The following is a 19,840-nucleotide window of genomic DNA, read 5'->3' on the forward strand; positions in this document are numbered from 1 at the left end:
CCTCTGTTTTCTGTGTCACAGTTGAAGGAAATGCTATTCCACAAATGCATGCAGTCGATGACCAGTTACATTTTAACCAAGAGGCCCAGGGACAGAGGCCTGCAGCTCACGTTCCTCCAGAATCACCTCAGGAACACCAGGAGGAACAAAAACAAGACTTGGCCCAGCATGGTGTCCCCCAGACACACCAGGATTTGCCACCAGGTCACCAACAAGCTCCACAAGACCAGAATAATGTGCTATAACATAGTTGTTGAAACTCTAGCCTCCACAACCAGACACTTGCTGCACTTCCACTCCAGTGTGCAAGAGGAACAGTCCCTCCAGAGTATTAGGCCTCTTCAACCAGCATGACTTCAGAGTTTGGAGGACACTTGAGGCAAAGAGGAGCAGCACAAAAAAAAAGATATCCCTGTTGAATTTTTCCCATATTTGATAATAGCTGTAATCACTGGATTACAAAATGAAACTGCAAAACTAAATTGACTAATGGAGGACATACATTTTACAATGTGCATTGTTACATTTCTAAGAGGTTATACTGAATCACTGTACATTAGAAATCATCACAAACATTTGGTTAATACTGTCATAACAATTATAATTTGTTGAAGGTTCCCGTTGTTTGTGTTGAGTCTGAAGAATGTATTTAATCCTAGCTCTGGTTAGATACAGGCAGGTGACAAATTAAAGGAAGAACCAATACAGAACCAAAAACCACATGCCACCAGAACCACTTCATTCAGCTTTTCACAGATCAGACACCATTCTTACAAAAGACCTTCCCTCATGTGGTGTTTTGATGATGATGATGATGGTAGAGCTTTAGTTCTGTCTGAAAATCTCCTATTGGGTTAAGATCTGGTGACTGTGAAGACATCGTTTTCATCATCATCCTGGAAGAAACCACTCCCATCAGGTTTGCCTTTTATTTGTCATCTGTCTGTAAACACGGCGCAGCTGTTGAAGGTGGAAGAAGACAGGAGTTTTTAGTCCAGTTTTTGCTTTTGATACACATCACGATGAGCATGCAGTTTGACAAAAATTAGGGCATTTGACTAAGTTTTGTCTTCTGGACAGCATAACACATACAAGACATTAGGTTTGAGAGGCATTTGTATAATTTCATCATTGTGCTAAAGAGCTTAATAGCAATCAAGAGCATATATTTTCTTTCCAATATTTCAGCTGCTGTCACCGATCTTACTCTTGGGTCCTTCACTTGGATCATTACAAATGTGCTGCTTTCTTAATGTTTATTCTGGTTGCTGCCACAACCATCAGCTGTTTATGTACCATAAAACAACTTCCTGTTGTTTTGTCAGAGGATGATTTTTTGCTGAAGACATTATCATATATGAAAATGGTAAAAGCACAGGTGTAATTAATAAAACAGATACATTTTTCTTTAGTTAGATGGTGTTGATATTGTGGATTTTGGCTTATTGTCACGGTTTCCTTGGTGTTTTAGTAGAGCAGAGTTGCTGATGTTTTATTAGTTATATCTGTGCTTTTTATTATGACGTATTAAAATGTTCCCAGTGAAAACAAAGCCACCTGACTGCAGATTTTCTAAACTGGACATTTGGGTCCACATTACAGCTCCTCTGCAGTGACTCATGTTAAAGACACCAAATGTTCTTTAGAGACTAAACTTTAAAATCATCCTTTAAACCACAAACACGTCACAGTGTTGTAATATAGATAAAGCCCTAGTCCTGCAGACACTGAAATGGTTGGAGGAGGTTACCATATGTTTTGCAGCATCCCTCTGCAAATCACATCAGACTGGACGGGGATGTTGAACCAGTGGAATAAATACTTGTAGGGGCATTTGAATTTTTGGTCAATTTTTCATGCACAAACGTGTGTGACATTTATTTATGAGTTGATCACAATTGATCATGATTTTTGATTTTAATAAAACACTCTGAATGGCAAGAAGCTCATTTGATCAGTTTTGCCAAGACTTAATTTCCGTTGAATTGGGTTTTTTTGAAGGTAAATTATGGATTTGTTTTTAATGTGGTGAGTTATTATTGAAAGAGTCGGTCAGGAAAAAGGGATGACTGAGTTTGATGTTAACATCATCTAAATATGTGTGATATGAATACATTTGAATTTAGTTTCTTTACATTCAGTTGATCTAGTCACTTGAAATATATTACAAAGGTCCTTATTACTTCATAGCATGGCCTATTTTCCCATCTTTTATGCTTTGGTGTGACTGCCATTTTGTCCGTTTCATGTAATGTGGTTTCTTGAAGCTGGCAGACTCAGGCCATGGTACACAGTTAACCTTCTGCCATTTTTCACTTACAAAGGTTTCATTTGCATCCTGTGAGGTAACAGGTCTGCCTTGCTGTGGTTTTTCTGGTTTTTCTTCATACCAGATTCTGACAGAATACAAACTGTTTCTTTTCAGCTGTGTCATAGGTTCTCTGTGTGCCAAGTGTTCCTCTGAGAATATAATGCATCATAATTTGCACAAAACGTAATGGTGGTGTTTTCTGATCGCTTGCTGCTGGATTAAATACATGTCATTTGACAGTATTGGACACCTCAGTTCAAGATAATAAACGAGTTAAGACCTTTCAGATCGTGAGTCACTGTGTTCTAGATTTAGAAGGAAAAATAGCTGATCACAATAGAACTGTTTAATAGGAAACATCAACAAACTGCAAGTAAGAGAACACAAGTTTATTGAAACAGTCTCAACCGATAACATCAGCGTACAAAGAGTTGATGGCGCAAGAGGTGACGGGGGTAAAAAAAAACAAAAAAAAAAAACAGAATAAAACAAAAACATAAAATGGCTTTGCAAAAATTATGAGACCGAGAGGAAATAAGTATCTGACAGCACAAGGCAGAAGAAAATTAATCAGGAAATAGATCGACAGTGGCAGGGTATTTTTTGCATTTATTTTGTACAAAAAATAAATTAATGAAATCTTTCAAGTTTACAGGAATATCTATTTGTTTGTCTTATAACACACAGACTTGCTGATAATTCTACATGTGTGAAATTCAGCATTTTGTGTTAGAACATTAAGAGGATCTAGAGAGACCGAAGCAGGCTGAATCTGATAAGTAGGCAAGGAGTTAAAAAAATAAGATTACCAATGAGAAACAAAACGTTGTTATAAAAGTGGGCTGGGGCAAACACATTCAAAAATCCTGAATGTTTAACGTGGCATGACTTAACTGTCTTTAGGGTCATTTAGGATCGCATTGCTTGGGTGTTTCCTCGAGCCAAGCCTCGGGGTCCTTGGGCTGCTCCCCGTTTGTAGCCATGCTGATAGCCCTCCTTCAAGAAAAAAACAAGGATTGGAAATAAACACCCATGACACATGCATCCTGTTAGTCTGAATCACTGAGGCGATGGAGGACATTAGATAACCTACGTTAGGCGTATTTAAAGAGACATCTCACCCGTTGGTAGGTGCTATTTGAGAAGTCCCGAGATGCGTTAAATTGTGTTTGACCATAACCACTGTTGGGAGCGTTTGAGAAAGGAGGCCGGTAGCTCTCATATCCTCCTGTTGAAAAGGAAAAACGCATAAGAATAACAGCAGACTGATGGAGAGGTTGATCTGAAAGCAACACTATAAACTAACAAGAAACATGTCACCATCATGACAAATAAGATGTGAATATGACTTTCTTTTGAACAAGATGAGATCACGTAAATTCTGTCACAATACACTATAATGAGACATATACAGTGGTGGAAAAGTCTTTGGGCATCCCATGCATTTGTGATCCATTGCATTAAGAATCATTCAGTCATTGAAGATTCTTGAAATCCACATGCTCCCTTGTGCACGTGCTGTTCCGTCGAGGTCAAAGCTGGATGTTTCATCAAGATAATGCCCCTTGAAACACATCCAGAGCATGAAATAGAGAAACTGTTAAGAATTTGGTTTTGTGATTTCTTTATTGTTAACAATAAACAAACGAAAAAAAAAGTACATAGAGCTTACTAATACCCCCGCCCCACTGCACAACACTTTGCCCCTCCTGATCACCAATACCCTGCCTAATCAGGAGCTGTGAACTATTCTAATATTTCATCTCGATGAAATTCTGACAAAGAATACAGCGTGACATGAGTACAAATGCAATAATATTTCACCTTCTGCCAATAACCAGGCTGATATGAATGTGTCTGGATGGATGGACAGGTGAAATGACAGCCAGAATTCCTGGTATATACTATATGACCATCCCCCTAAAGGTCAGGGGTATAATAACTAGCTGGCCAATTTTTCAAATTCAAAACTCAAGGTACAAATTTTTTTAAATTTATACAAAAATTGAAATTCTGCCATTAAACTTGGCACTGCACCTCTCCTAGTGGTAAAGAAAATGTGTGTCCATTTTGAAAATTTGAGAAATCGGATGGACAAAAATCTCAGACAGACGGAATTCCTGGTATATACGATATACCCCTGCCCTACTGTGTCTGTCTGATGCAGCCGCAGCTTTTGAAACACAAAAATATTTTTCCGCAAATATTTCATGATAATATTCTGAGATTGTGTAAAATTTTGAGAGTGTCTGAAAAGGGTTTTCCACTACTGTATATAACTGTATTTAATTTTTGGCAAAATGAAAGATGAAAACAACCCTCGATACCACTTATTTATCTGTAAAACACGTGTTTACCTCTGAAGCCATTGGTGGACCCCCGGTAACCGTTCATCATGCCACGGGCATTCCTGGGTCCGCCCCTGGGCACTGCCCTGCTGTTATAGAAGGACGGATTTGACTGTCCAAACCCAGCACCAGCCGAGGACTCCTCATGGCCCACTGCTGAGGACAGGACCTGGTCTTGGGGCTGGAACCCACCAACAACTGGACAGGGAAAATCAACAGTATGCTTTCTCTCACACTTCTTGTTTGTCAGGTAAACTATTTTGTTTTCGTTGTCTGCAAGCTACATGAAATGTTCAGTGGATGCAAATTCAATTTATTGTGTCATGCATGTAAATCTCTTAGCTGTAACATTTCCCTCACCTGACTGTAATGTCTCCTGTGGGATGTCAGACTGGTCTACTGTGTTGTCTGACTGGCTGCTAAAGCCCTGTGTGTAACCACCAGGAAACTGGCTGGCCTGCTTCAGAGGATCTGCTTGACTATCACCAGTTGGGGGCACAGGCGCATTCATGTTAAACACCTAAAATGGGAAAGAAAACAGTCTGTTGGGTTTGGACAACAAAACAATGGCATAAACACATTGTGAACAGGATTTATGTACCACAGATGATCTGTACTACATGTATCAACACACACCTTAATGTATAATTCTACATCCAACGTTAAATGTGGATTATGAAGGTTTATATGATGAAAGACAAAAAAGTGAAGGGAAGTGGTGAAAGACAGGACTAGGAAATGAGGAGATACAGAACATATGTCAAACTGATGCCAGTTGATGATGATGAACAGAGAAAAGCAGTTTTCTGCTACAACTTGTGGGCATAACTTTTACCTTTAAAATGTCAGTGACTAAGATAAATATGGAACCTAACAGTGAAACACAGCAAGTCGGTCTAAACAGGTCATAGTTTTTAAAGTGGACTTGGATACAAAGCATACCGCTTGCACTGACTGGAAAGGTGCTGCGTTGACATTGATGCCACCGCTGTGGGTGGGTTTGGAGACGGGTGGGAAGGCAGAGGACAGGGAGCATGGGGCAGGGGGCTGCTCAGAGGATAAAGACAGCGAGGCCTAGGGAGGGATGAAGGGTGGCAATTTGGCAGGGAAGAAAAAAAGGGATTGCAGTAAAATGAAAGCTAGTGAGAGCATGCATCTGTGCATTCACTGGTTTTATGCTCGTACTTTAACACATAGCTCCCTTTAGCGTTAACATTATTCTTAATACATCAAATGACTCCATGTAATATACAAAACACAGTATCAAAGTATGGGGAAAAAAACAGCTTTCTAATTTAAGACATTTAATCACAACTATTTTTGCATTATAACCACTGTATACAGTAGTGCATCCTTTAGAACTACCACCTATGAATAAAAACCACCTGTGTTCAACTCTTTATGGTACATTTTATTTTAGTTACACTTTTCTCAAATTGAAACATATTTAACAATCAGATTTTTTGCTGTACTTGGAGTTTACTCACTTGTGAGGAATCCTGTGGACCTGACACTGCAGTGGTTTGAGGAAGTCGGGACTCTGAAAGCGCTGTTTGAAATAAAATAATAAAACATAACACTTAATCTTGTAAAGGGACTATTTCAATTTAATTGTAAAATATCCAAAGTAGGAAAACAGCAACTAGGTCCTAATCTGTGAGATAAACTGCTTAGATTGGTGGTAAATTAACTGGTACTTACTGGAGGCACAGCCCATCTGCTGCAGGTCAACAGTCTGCACAGGCTTCATGGGCTGAGCTGATACAATGGCAGGATCCAGAGCCTGACCGTCAAACTCCAACATGGAGTCCTGCAGGAACCAGACAACAGGAAATGGAAAGGATAAGTCAGGGGAAGTACGCCAATACCATTGATCTTTTAGAACACTATCAATTTACTTGAGATGAGGTTTCTACTGATGCTGTTTTTTAATTTTCATTCTTCATTTCATTCATTTGTTTATTTCAAATATACAAAACCTCTTATACATGTTTTTTTTTTTACAATGACTTTGACAAAGACAATTTTATCTTATCAACACACTAGGTCAGGAGAAGCCTTTATTGTACCAAAAACAGAGAGATTAATTACTGATCAGTGCTCTACATCTTCTCACCTGCATGAAGTTGTACGTTCCCTGCATTTGGGCCATGAGGTCTTGCACTGCCTGCTTTCTGACCACTGGGTCAGTAGTTGGACAGGGAGGAGCATGATTCACAACAGCAGCTGCTTCTGGAGCCAGCTGGGCAGGGGGCTGATGCTGTAGGGAATTCACCATCTATCCAACACACCAGCATATCATGTGCATTAGAGTAAACACATTCATCAGACAAGTGTTAAGAGTGACAAGAACTGTGATCACATAGTAAAACATCATACCTGAGCCTCCACTGTCCACTCCTCCACTTGGTCTTTGTCTGTACTACTGTACGCAGCTTCTGGAATGAACTGTCTGTTTACAAACTATAATAAAAGAAAATAAAAATGTAATAATGGAATGCAAAACTGAGATTTGAATTATATTTACAACAGTAGATAAAAAACAGCCATATCACCTCTGTGGTTTCCACTTTAACTGGTTCTGAGTATTTTTCAGTAACTGTTCCTTCTGAAAAACAAGGCAAATGTGAAAACAGTTCAACAAATATGGGGTGGCCATGGCTCAGGAGGAAGAGCGGGTCATCCAATAACCGAAGAGTTTCGAATCCCACTCTGTCCTAGTCATGTGCCATTGTGTCTTTGGGCAAGACACTTCACCCACCCTCTGGTGTCACTCACACTGGCATATGAATGCGTATGAATGTTTGGTAGTCAGAGGGGCTATTTGCTGCTTGGCAGCTGTGGCTGCAAATGTAGTTTACCACCATCAGAGAGTGAATGTGAGAGCGAATGAATAATGGATTAATAATGTAAAGGGCTTTGGGTGCCTTAAAAAGTGCTAAAGAAATCTAATCCCTTATTATTATTATTATTATTATTATTATTGTATTGATTATTGTTAAATATCTCACGCAGACATCAGTTTGTTACTAGAGTAATTACCAGGTTCCGTTGGTTCCTCCATTCCCTTGGACTCAGTCACTACAGCCTGCTCCTCCTGCTCCTCTCCTTCATTACAAGTGCCATTCTGATGGGTTTGTGCTCTGTCGAAGTAACCGCTGAGCAGCACCTTCTCCAGAGTCTCCTTCAGTGACTTGTCTGTAACAGAGGTATTGACATGTTTGAAAATTACATATAAAGTCTGAACACACACATTGCTAAAAGAATATGCAGAAATACATAAAACTCACATGTAGTCCCTGCCACAGCCTTGTCTCGGCTCTCAAGCAGTTCCCACAAGTGTACTGAGGCTTCTTCATATTGGTCAGTCAACCTGGAATTCACACAACTGGATAAGCCTCATAACAACATTTTGACTAAATTTGTGAAAAATACAAACACTACTCCAAGATTATTATTATCATGCTTACCATACCAAGTATGATATGGTATGCACAGTAATGCACACAGCTATAATATATAACCGGTGTATATTGCTTTTGTGCAAATATTCCTGACACGCTGAAAAAACAGGAGGTTCCCAATACCTAACATCATAGTTCCTATCAGGTCCCACCAATTTGTAAAACTCATCAAGGGATGAAAGGTCAGCATCGGTGAGCAACTGTGAACCAGAGGCATCAGGCCGTTTGAGGTCCTTCCTGACATTGTCATCTCCCAACTGGTCCAGTAAGAACTGAAGCTCCAAAACAGTTTTCAGCCGTCTTTGCTCCATCTCCTCTCGCTGTAACTGTTCCCGTCTTGCAGACTTCTTCACTGCCTTTTGAACCTAAAGAATGACAAAATGATAAGAGCTCCTGATGAACATTTAGCTTTCTCTTTTATCCTCTCAACTTCTGACACTTAAAGGTCTCCTAATTCTGTTGGTTACTCTATGTTCTTGACATGTTTGACACTTTTTTGTCTTATCCCTTTAGGACACTCAGATACATAATCTGGGATGGTATAGAGTAGAATTCACTTAAAAAAAACCCACTGGAAACTATAATGACAGCAGGTTATAATAATTCCTACATTACTCACCTCTTGGCCCAATGTCAGGAAGCTTTTCTGCAGTTCTCGAGCAAACTCAAGGTTGTTGTTGATCTCCTGGTACTTTGCCAGCGCCTCCTTCAGGTAGCATAATGGAAGAAAATTTGTGTTATTTATGCGTAATTTTAACAAACAGAGAACAGAATCCAGTGACAAATATCTTGGCCACAAACTATGGTAACTATCATTACAATCATAAAGAGGTTATGTTTTGCCACTTATTATGAAGTAAATACAGTAGCATTAGAAATTGTGGTTAAATAAAATAAGGCTGCATGTACAAATTACCAATAAACATCATGTTCATACCAGCTGGTCTTGATTCAGTCTTTCTCCTTTATCCTTCTTGGCCTGATAATCATCCAGTTTAGACTGTAAAATATTAAAAACATTAAGTACAATGTAAATGTTAATGTAAAGTAACATAAATGGGAATAAACCATGCAAAATTCCTTAAAGTGCCAAGGATTTACATCAGTTCTTGACTGTAAGATTGACAAACAAAACACAAGAATGTCTTCTAGACAGGAAAAAATCCACTGCCTTGAAACCATGAACCTTGTACTAAATTTAGTAAAATATTTAAGAGAAATGAAAAACAGGTTCCAGTTAGGCTGCTATTCTTTGCCCGCATAAAAAAAAACAAGGACAGGTTGACTTCTCTCTTGGGCTGGCAGAGCTGGCCTGCATTCAAAACCTGACTATGAAAGATTATATAGTAAACCCTCAGCACAAGCTCTTAACTTTCTCCTCAATCATTTTAAACAGTGTCTGCACCAGTATTTTCTCACTCTCCTAATAATAAATTCTACAGAATACATTCTAAACAAGAAAAGCACTCGGAGAGCGCAGACCTCCACCAAGACAGATCTGCCCCCTCCCCGATCACCACCAAAATTTAATCATTTCTTCCTTGTGCCACTATCAACATTTCCTGAAAATTTCATGAAAATCTGTCCATAACTTTTTGAGTTATCCTGCTAACAAACAAACAAACACACAAAGCAAAGCGATCACAATACCTCCTGGCGGAGGTAAAAAAAAAAAATGATTACACTCATGAAAACCACTTTGCAATTACAAAAGCATAATGCCCATTTAAGACTGAAAAAAAGATAAAAATGTGAACATGATTTTTTATTTACCTTTTTCTTTTCCATGTTGCGAACCTTCTTGTCCATCACACCCAGAATCTGCTTCATGGCCTCAGATTGACTTCCATTTCCCAAGTCTGGAAGGGCAGACTGGACAGCACTGTTGCCAACCATTGCTGAAGGCATCTATACAAGAAAATAGGAAAACTTCAGTTTTGTTGTTCATGATAAACAGTAGTTCAGTTCAGTCAGCTTTAAGAGTACTACTGATGGGAAAAGAAATTGTTTTTTGTTCATTCCAATTATATTGTATTACTGGCCTATGTTGTTTTATGTAACTGTCTTTTCCACAAAATGAGTAATCAAGTACAACAGCTGGCTGAACAGAAGAGTCATCAAGTTATCATTGTGATAAAAGTTACAGTTCTTCTTATGCAACTGCAGCCACTGCTGCTTCATATTGTGTGCCTCCTGCAGGCAGGCAATTTGTAGTTTGTATGATTCTACAAATTCTACAAAATTGATGCTTCACACAAGTCTTCAAACCAGCAGCACAGATGATCTATACAATCACTATAGTTTCATTATGAGCTGAGAACCCAAGATAAATGTCCCCAATTCAGCATCACAACTAATGTAAAATGCTGCCACAATCTCCCTTTCTGTTCCTGACACTTATTTCACAAAATGTTTTGCAGGTTTTTTCATGCATTGATGCCAAATTCAGCTGATCTATGACCTGTTGAATATGACGTGTCATCACCATTTTTTCTACCATTACACATTTGTGTAAACTTTGGTCATAGGCTGTGTTATGAATTCTTGAATTATGTCTAAAACATGATTTGTCAAGTTTTTGACCATCAAAATCTGATCAGTTCATCCTTATATAGACATCTAGCCATAACTGTCACAGGTAGGGCTGACGCTATATTGACATTTAAGCCGACTTCAGTGTTTCCCCTACCATTATGTTAGGTGGGTGCCCTGCTGCCAGTGGATGTCAAATTAACTGTAAATTATGTTGTTGTTCCAACAGAAGTCTGTCAACTGGAATGTCGGTGCAGCTGTGTCACACACATACATCTCATGAAGAAGACAAAGTGACATTTTTTGGCATAGAATTTGGAAATTTATAAAAGTAATTATATACTGTCTGGCGGAAAAAGGCCAAGAAATCATCACCTAGATTTAACTGAGCAATAAGTAAGGGCCTTCCATTGAATAATTACAACAGTGATTCATATGTTTCAGCTCAACAACTTACTTCCCTGATGCAGTGAGTGGCTTTTCATTTCTTAAAGAACCATCAGTTTGACAGAGAGTATAAAGACTAGACTGTGATTCAAAGGAAAAGGGTCATGTGGTCTGATGAGTCCAGATTGACCCTGTCCAGAGTGATGGGTGTATCAGGATGAGAAGAGAGATGGATTAAGTACCTAGTACCTACAGGCAGAACAAGCCTGTGGGGACATTGCTATGATCCATGGTTGCTTCAGTTGGTCAGGTCTTGGTTCATCAATAAATAATATAAAATAAATACTATGTTAATATTGACAATATTTTAAAATAAAAAGATATATTGCATAAGCTTATGAAACAATCCCATCGCAAATGTGTGTCTTCATCAAAGCTAAAGACAGTCCAACAAAATATTAGGATGTGGGAACATAAACTGGGTTGATAGCATATAACTTAAATATAAAACCAATTACAGAAATATTCAGCTAAGATACAAAATAAGTAGGGTGCAGTGGCGCTTGCTCTCCATTGAACTCAAAACAGAACAAGAATTGTGTTCAATAAGAAAGTAACAATATTATGAAGTGATAATGATAAAATTTATTTTTTTGTTAGCTTCACCGGCTGTTTTATATAAATGAATGGAGAAGATTATTGCAATTATGTAAAATAATCATGATTTCAAACAATTGTCATTTGGTGATAATATTATAATTGTGACAGACCTAGTCACAGGTGTAGAAGCATAACAGTAAAAAACATATAAAAAAATTAAATAAAAAAAAACACACACACACACTTTTTACCCAGCATATAAACTGCAAAGATATATTCTTTGTTTATGTCCCATGTGATGGTAAACTGAATACTGTCCTGGAGTGTCAGTTTGGCAAATAAAGAGCTAGAGATGAAACCTTGGGCTATGAAAACTTAAAGCCTACAAACATCAGAAGATCGACAGTAGCATTTATAGAGGATATTTTAATATTATAACAAAGTTTACCATACAATACTTGGTTCTTAAGGTGCTCAGCAAATATAAATGTGACCTAGTCGATTCCTAAAAAGAAATTAAGATAGTTTCCATTAATGCCTTCATTAATACCTTCATGCTTGTTATTCTGTCTGTGTAGTTTGCCACCCTATGACAATCTGAGACCAAATTTCACTAAAACCAAATACACTTAATAGATAACGTTTGTTATAGTTTGTATATACTGCGAATAATTACAGGCTCGTTTTAAGTAACTGTGTTAAATTGACATTGCAAACACAGATGCAGTAATTACCTGGTCTTTCAACCACTACCCAAGTCACTGACTCAAGACGAGTTGTAAATTAGATCAAATCTTTTTTGATTAGATTTCAGAATCGATTTAAACGTTACATGTCTATCCTTTCTAGAATATAAGGTTGGTACCGTAACATTATGCGGGCGTTATATACGTGTTATGTACATGTAAGGAGGTTATTACAAATGTTGAATATGACACTGAACCGTTAAGTTGATGCAACTGAAAATACCAGCCTCATTTACAAAGTTAATAAAACAATGACTTAGTCAGCCTGACTGACTGGAAACATCCGTTATCGTTACGGTTGAACGCTCCTTAAGGGAAACTGAATTACATCAATAAGTTACCAGTAAGAGAGCCTTTGGGTTTTCGTTAGCAGGCTAGCCCGTTAGCTACCGGCGATACAGCATAGATGCTAGCTGGCTAACCTACATCGCATCTATTTAGTAAGCGTGAACACTTGTCTTAATCTCCCAGACCCATTGTTAGCCGACCAGCTAGCGTGTTCATTAACGTTACGAGGCTACTACTGTAACTAAGCCGGTTGTCAGTAACAAGAGAGCCAACAGAAACATAAGTTTTGTGTTTGTGAAGAAGAGGCGATGATTTCGCGACGATTTAAACGATGAAAAACACAAAGACCGTTGTCGGGACGCTGCGACAACTCGTTTTGTGCAGTTGTCTCGAGTGAAAACCATTTTATAACAAATGTATTTTAACCTGCCATTGGCTGATGACATGAATCCCTTACCTTTATACTCTTTGTCTTCAAAGAGACTTCCCGTGTGAGGTTGTGCGTTAGTTGTATAGGTGTAGTTTTAATCTTTTACTTTCAGTGGTGTTTTTCTTGAAGGATGCTCAAGCTCACCGGCCAACGGCTGCCTACTAGTCGCTACTGAGCTAGGAGCTAACGGGAGCAGCTACAAGGACCCCTATGCTGACTGAAGCATTGCCTGAGCGAAAAGTAGAATTCAGTCAGAGGGCGTCTTCCTCCTGTCAAACAATATGATACTTACCTATTTTTCTGTTTATGTTATGAAGGTGCACATTTACAATTCAGTGGATAAGGTGATTAGCAATTTTAGTATTGTCGAAAATTATTGTGGCTGCCTGGAATAGGTGAAATAGAGTCACAATGGGAGAACTTGTTTTTCTCCACCTTCCACAAAAAAGTTAATTTTTAGTCAATTTTAATGTTGGGAAGAAAAATAAAAACAAAAGATCAACCTTTTATCATTTGTGTATAAGGGCATTCTTCATTCTACATCATTTGGAATGAAAACTAATTATAAATGTTATAAGCTGTGTAAACCAACACGATGACCCTTTGAATGAGATGTACAGTATTAGAGGATATGAATACACTACACATATCTTCTAACAGACCGCTTGCTTTTTTTTTTTTTTTTGTTGGAAAAAATTTGTTTTTTCATCTTTTACAATATAGGCTATAGCAGATATTTAACATTGCTGTGTATCTTTTTAACAGTTTAAGTAAAGCAACAAAACATTTTTTTTTTTTACAGGGTTTTAGTAAAATTGAAGACGTGATTGATTGCCCATAAAGCAAATACTGTACATTTACATTTGAACCATCATCTTAATCTTTCTTATATACCTGGACAACACAGTTTGTTGCTGTTTTCTCACACAATGCTCAGGTCTTACTTGGCCTTTGAGGTACTCTGAAGTGCACTCATTGCATTGAAACCATGGGATTATGTCTGTGCCTCCACTCCAAAAGGAGTATTGCATGGTTTGTCCTGTCTATTGTGTGTAGGGAAAAGTGGTCATGACCAGTGGGGGTTGCATTTCAATGGAACTCCTAGGAGCTGTGCAAAGTGCTCCTCCTGAAAGTCCTGGCAACTCATGTGCTTCTGCTGCTGGCTTACACTTAATTACTGGTGAACTATGTAACTAGTCTATTTGTCACAGCAATGTCCAGAAAATGCTGGAAAAGGGTATAACCAATTTTTGAGATGGACTGAACTGGTACCTGGTCTTTGACTGGACGTGTCACTTCTTTTTATTGATTATGTTCTAATTGTGTGCTTTTAACTTGTCTCTTTTCCATTTTTGTAAAGCACTGTGAATTCCCAGTGTATGAATTGTGCTATACAAATACATTTGCCTTGCCTTGCCTTCTGTGTCCACTCATTTATGGATTCTATCCACATATGCTGTGGGTCTGGGAACAAGGATCCATTGATGCTGTCTATCATCTGTCTTTCTGTCTGCTACAGTAACACTGTCTCCTCTATGTAAACAAGGTAAGTCACAATTTAAGTAAAGCATTTTCTGGCTGTATGTTCTAGAAGGAGGTGGAGGTTGCAGTAGAAGATACAGACAGACCTCGGGCAGATTTGGCCAGTGTTGTCACTATATCATGGAGCGAGCCCTTTTCCTGATGCAAGCTTAACCTCTCACTATGGTCATCGGCACCCCCTGGGCGTTAAACTGCAGGAAGACCACATGGTAAATTGTTTTTGTGCTCCAGAAGGATGTCACCTTTGTAGTCAAGGGACACACTAGGGTCTGTCTGGCTTTTAAAAAAAAAAATCTTAACTCTCCATGGTCCAACTGTGACCACAGCAAGGAGTGCTCTCAGGTACTGAGGCTATAAATGGACATTCAGCAAAGGCATCCTCCAAGTAAGTATGAAATAATAATTTATTTAATCTCAGACTTAATTTTTTTTTTTTTTTTGCCAGATATGTTAAAAAGTATTTCACTCAAGGATAAAAAACATAAAGTGATAAAGTACACACCAGTCCCTTGTGGAATTACAATTAAAATGAAGTAAATAAATAAGTGCCATTACACAGAATATTGAAAGTCACTGGTGATGATTTTTGAAAAGTATTAAAAAGTAATGAAGAATTTAAAAGTATTTGTTTTGGTGAAGCTGTACACCTATGGAAATGACTACAAAGATCATCATGACAATGTAGTGGAACGTCAACACTTGTCATAAATGTCAGGGTTTTCTTACATTAGAGGAAATGTGAGGAAATCAGGTGAGACATACATAAAATGTTTGCTTTACATCAAGAATCAAGCTGTATTCAAATAAATGATCACAGAGACCAAATATTCCCAACAAAATATAACAAAAATGTTGAAATTCAGCCTAGAAACATTTAGTATTCAGGAATAGAATTTTAAAATGACATGTTGAAGGACTTTAATATTGAATTTCTATCAAAGGAATCATGAGTGGTCTAATAAGGATTTCCAAAGCAGTAAGTTATGTATTCAGAATTACCACAATACATTGTACAAAATGTACTACATATACACTGTCTGTTGTTTGTCGTGATCAGTGTCATCTTTAATTAACCTTAAATCTCACAAATTTGTCAGAAATATCTTCAAAATACCTTTTTGTGCCATCCTCATTCCTGCTCCTACAGCTGATGAATGGTGAAGCTGTTTACCTCCAAGATTTAAGTGTGAGAAACCTAACCAAAAACCTAACCTGTGACGACATTGAATAAACAGCAGATGGCGCAAATGTCCCACATTCTGGTAAAATCAGATTGCTGAGATGCTGCAGCCTCATACAGTCTTCTAGTTTTTGTAGCTTGGGGACCTTAAAATGTATTGAAGTCAATAGATAGTCAGCAGGTTTAATCTCACTGGACGTTCTGCATTAAGATCCCTTTTTTTTCCTTATGTGCATGTTTTAGAAAGGTTTTGGTGAAAAATACATAATTGGTATTTTTAGTGAAGCACGTGGCATCGACTGAAAAGTTAAATCTGAAATGGAAAAATTCATATGGTTTTACAGTATTTTCTCATTACATTTTGCTTTGCTGTTTTTCATGCTTACAAAGATATGGCGATTTTAAAAAAAAATCTAAAAACTCAATATCACCGCTGATCATATATGTAAACTAAAAATTGGAAAAATATACACTACACCAGTAAGTACCACCCTTTTATTGGATTCAAACAGTCAATATTCGCACATGTGTGAAGGTTAACGCCTAATTTTTTTTACACTTTGCACCATAAAGTACAGTTTCAGACATTTTCACTGAACTTTCACACTCAGTTTTCACACCTCCTTTACAATCTTGATGTCTGGCCCTCAATCCCATGCTGGGTATGTCTGTCGGGGGGTGTGTGGATCCCGAGCTTTTCTCTCTGATGTGGGCTTCTGAGTAATGGCCGTACATCCTTTAGTGCTCCTTTCCTGCAGCACATCTGACCGGATTAAAAATGTGCAGAGGATTTATTGGCTGAAAAACCACAAGAACCCCACAAACATTTCGGCCCCAGACCACTTAAAGTGCAGCCACAGTATTGAAAACCCTTCCATCTTTAACTCCCTCTATCTTTACTTTCTTTATTTTCTCATTCATAACTTTCTCACTTGTTCTATGACAGTGCTTACAAGGTGTTTCTATTTATTTATTTTTGAACTCACTGAAGAGAATAGCAAAATTGGGATCTTCAGTGTCTCCATTCTGAGGGGAGGAAGTTTTTTCCACTTCCAGCTTCCAATTAGTTGGGTAACATTAATAATTCATGACCCACATGTGTTACAGACAGATTACAAGCATCTCCACTCAACTACCATCATTATCATTATTACAGCAGGAGAATTTTATTCACCATCATGCAAAGATGGCGGTTTGATTTGGGAGTGTGGTTCAAGGATGCATTCGTTTATATGGGATCAACTATGATAGTGTCTCCTCTCATTCACATTTTGAAACCAAATACAATTTTCTCACCGCTGTACATTAACACAGGGATGCCAGCAATGCTTTTGGTCATGTGGGTAGTTTCAAAGTTAGAGCATGACTTTTAAAGTGTCCTGCCATAGAGAGTGGCTGTGAAACTACAATACAGTCATAACCACATATATTTAGAAGATATGGATACGATGGTTGTAAGTCTGCTACTCTGTAAAGCCTGGGCCTGTATATTCTGTCTGTTTTATAGAAGTCGGTAAAGAATAGGGTAATCCTGCTCGTAATGATCACATGTATCCGTCAAGCTACACATCCATCCATGTGCATACAAGCACTGGGCCTCCTGTTGGAAAAGCTCTTGGTTTGTAATGTAAAAAAAAAAAAAAAAAAAAAAAAGAATTATAGTAGGTTCTTCAAGCATCTTTTTGCACTATAATGTAAATCAACGTGCACTATGAATTTATAAGAATATTTTTTGTTTATTTTCATTAAGTGTCTCGCACAATGACTCAATGTAACCCAAATATCTTTCCCACATTACAAAAAAAAAAAACAAAACAAACAAATTGGGCCTCATCCCTGTTTTACAAAGAAGCATCTATTAATAGTCAGACAAAATATTTGCCTGTAATCTAATCCATCTATCTCATTATCTGATATTTCCAGACATTTTCAAATGCTCCAAAGAACACATAGTAGTCAGTAAAAGAATCTGATTTAATTATAATTAAACATAGTAATTTATACTCAATATACACCTGCATGGAACAGATGGCACTAACTGGATTTTTATAAAATTCATACAGTTCACGTCCAACTGACATGGCAGTTTATCAGCCTACAGTATGTGATTGATTAGTGTCTGTTGTCAATGTCAAATGTATCATGCTTTTGTGTGTGTTTGCCCATGTTTTTCCTCCGTTATGGGGATGTTAACCTGATGACACAGCTCGAACTGTGGACACAAAAAGCTGGTCTCTACAACATAAATCATTTAATTTAAGGGATAGGACTTGTCTTGTCTGAAGGCTAAGGTTAGGATAAGAGTTAGATTTAGGCATGTAGTGTTTATGGTTAGAGTCTCCACAAAATGAATGAAAAAATTATGATGATGAACATATGAATGAAGTGGAGGGCAGCTGCATGTTACAAGAAATGACTAGAGGTCAGTCAAGAAACATATTTATTCAGGTTAAAATAATTACAGAACAACACACTGGGTTGTATTTTCGTTGTGTTTCTTCACTGTACAAGTCACAGTAAAGATTTCTCCAAGTGTTCCTGATTTTCACTAGTTTAGATGTTTACATTTTCTTTCATCACAAGTTCTTAATTTGCATCAAAAAACCACACAGAAGTCCTTGAATTCAGTCAACCCATTAAATACATAACTTTCTGATATATGTGACAGCTCGTTCCAAAGTGATGATATAGAGCGTTAGTTCAGAACATCTGCTTTGCATATTATGCAGTTAAAGAACAACAAGCATATTTTAAGTCTCGTTGCTGATAACTTATCCAAAGATGGTAATGTGTTCAAAGATATTCAGAGTAGCATGCTAAGTAAGGAGGTTCACATATGTTGATGGCTGAACAGATAAAAGAGAAGATCTATAACATGTATAATGTGGCTTAATAAGCGCTGAAAAATACATTTGAAGAAGAATGTTGTGATTTTTACTCATGAGCAGCTTATTTTTATTCTGTAATACTGCATGTACAAAGACCAAGTCCTGGCATATTTGTTTCCTTGTTTTTAGATGGTCAGATATCACTGTGAAGAATTGAGAAAATGAGAAGGTGGGGTAAAGGTAAACTGTGACCTTTGACTTCCTGTTCTGGCATTGCGTGACTACATTTGCCTCCTGAAGGCCAAACCTTAGTACTGTTGCTTTACTGGGTCAGCACTAACCTGGCCTGCTCAGTGACAGGAATCCAACACACAAACTGATCTTTATCTGACAGCATGAAACCAGAGGAGACCTGGCACCTCTGTCCCACAAAGCCTGGCCCAGAGGGCATCATGGGACCTCTCAAAAAAACCCAACTTGGAGATGAAAAACCAACAGAGGTTCTTATACTTTCCACCCGCCTTAAACTAAGTTTGAAATAACATCTGCAGTCATGGACATTTGAGCAGCTCTGTAGTTTTAGAATTTATCATTTATCATTCCAAGATCATTTTCAGCTCACTTTCTGATTACTTTTGCTATTTTATGGAACATAAAAGTGCTTAATTCAATTATATCTTACCCTTAACATCAAAATGGAATATGCAAAGCCAAGAAAACTTGCTGCAAGCATGTCGATGCAAACAAGCAAGAAGAATTAATTACATAGAGTTAAGTCAAAGCCAAAGTCTCTTTGGGGCAAAGCAACCCAAATGCAAAATTTGTTTTAATGTTAAAAACATCTGAAATCTAGTACTGGATACATTTATAACAGAAAAGCATTCAATATATCAGTATTTCTACATATAGGCATAGATAGCACATCCAAAAATTAAATAAGACAAAATAGTTGAAGCCAAAACAGATATATGCAAGGCTGCAGAAGATCCTCACCAGGGAAAATAGACGATGAGTGAAACTGAAATTCATAGTTGTGTGTCGCTTTGAAACATTGTGGTTTTTTTTGTTAGTAACTCAATTCATGTCACTGTAAAGCGGATGGAATGTGTCATGTTTACTCTGCATTCAGATTCAAATCAGTTTGGATGAAAAACTAAACCCAGAATCGATGCCAAATAACCTCC

General features: G+C 37.7%; 2 protein-coding genes and 1 long non-coding RNA gene across 5 annotated transcripts in view; 2 read left to right on the top strand and 1 right to left on the bottom strand.

The window, feature by feature from the left end:
* The window catches only part of nucb2a (nucleobindin 2a), an 8,260-nt gene extending 5,663 nt beyond the window's left edge, over positions 1 to 2,597 (top strand). The window contains exon 13 of the mRNA XM_030130985.1: positions 22 to 2,597. Coding sequence (XP_029986845.1) covers positions 22 to 245 — 224 coding nt within the window. The 3' untranslated portion in view covers positions 246 to 2,597. The remainder of the gene's footprint in view (positions 1 to 21) is intronic.
* Positions 1 to 7,642, top strand: part of LOC115417044 (uncharacterized) — a 23,087-nt gene extending 15,445 nt beyond the window's left edge. Inside the window, exon 2 of the long non-coding RNA XR_003935078.1 lies at positions 7,516 to 7,642. This is a non-coding gene — a long non-coding RNA (uncharacterized LOC115417044). The remainder of the gene's footprint in view (positions 1 to 7,515) is intronic.
* Positions 2,686 to 13,285, bottom strand: caprin1a (cell cycle associated protein 1a). 3 transcript variants are annotated; one of them, XM_030130983.1, is made up of 17 exons: positions 13,134 to 13,285; positions 9,897 to 10,031; positions 9,061 to 9,123; positions 8,743 to 8,829; positions 8,247 to 8,488; positions 7,950 to 8,032; positions 7,702 to 7,857; positions 7,215 to 7,267; positions 7,039 to 7,122; positions 6,776 to 6,937; positions 6,361 to 6,469; positions 6,147 to 6,208; positions 5,602 to 5,733; positions 5,020 to 5,179; positions 4,669 to 4,857; positions 3,405 to 3,539; positions 2,686 to 3,307 (listed from the first exon to the last, which is right to left on the bottom strand). In XM_030130983.1, exons 2-16 carry the CDS (start codon positions 10,029 to 10,031, stop codon positions 3,406 to 3,408), a joined length of 1,851 nt encoding a protein of 616 aa, XP_029986843.1. In that variant the 5' UTR covers positions 13,134 to 13,285; the 3' UTR covers positions 2,686 to 3,307; position 3,405. The 3 variants fall into 3 exon arrangements, with proteins under 3 accessions (XP_029986843.1, XP_029986842.1, XP_029986844.1); XM_030130982.1 differs by having other exon boundaries at positions 3,433 to 3,539; positions 13,134 to 13,284; XM_030130984.1 differs by lacking the exon at positions 5,602 to 5,733 and having other exon boundaries at positions 3,433 to 3,539; positions 13,134 to 13,282.
* Positions 13,286 to 19,840: the final 6,555 nt, after the last annotated feature.

The sequence above is a fragment of the Sphaeramia orbicularis genome, chromosome 3 (genome assembly GCF_902148855.1).
Source record: "Sphaeramia orbicularis chromosome 3, fSphaOr1.1, whole genome shotgun sequence".
In the NCBI taxonomy this organism is placed as follows: Eukaryota; Metazoa; Chordata; class Actinopteri; order Kurtiformes; family Apogonidae; genus Sphaeramia; species Sphaeramia orbicularis.

Bases quoted from the DNA above. Each gene is read 5' to 3' on its own strand.
- caprin1a (XM_030130982.1), bottom strand. From the start codon at position 10,031: ATGCCTTCAGCAATGGTTGGCAACAGTGCTGTCCAGTCTGCCCTTCCA. The intron at 8,830-9,060 runs GTATGAACATGA...TGCTACCTGAAG, and splicing joins GACTGAATCAAGACCAGCTG to GAGGCGCTGGCAAAGTACCA. The intron at 7,858-7,949 runs GTGAGTTTTATG...CCTCTGTTACAG, and splicing joins GGCTGTGGCAGGGACTACAT to ACAAGTCACTGAAGGAGACT.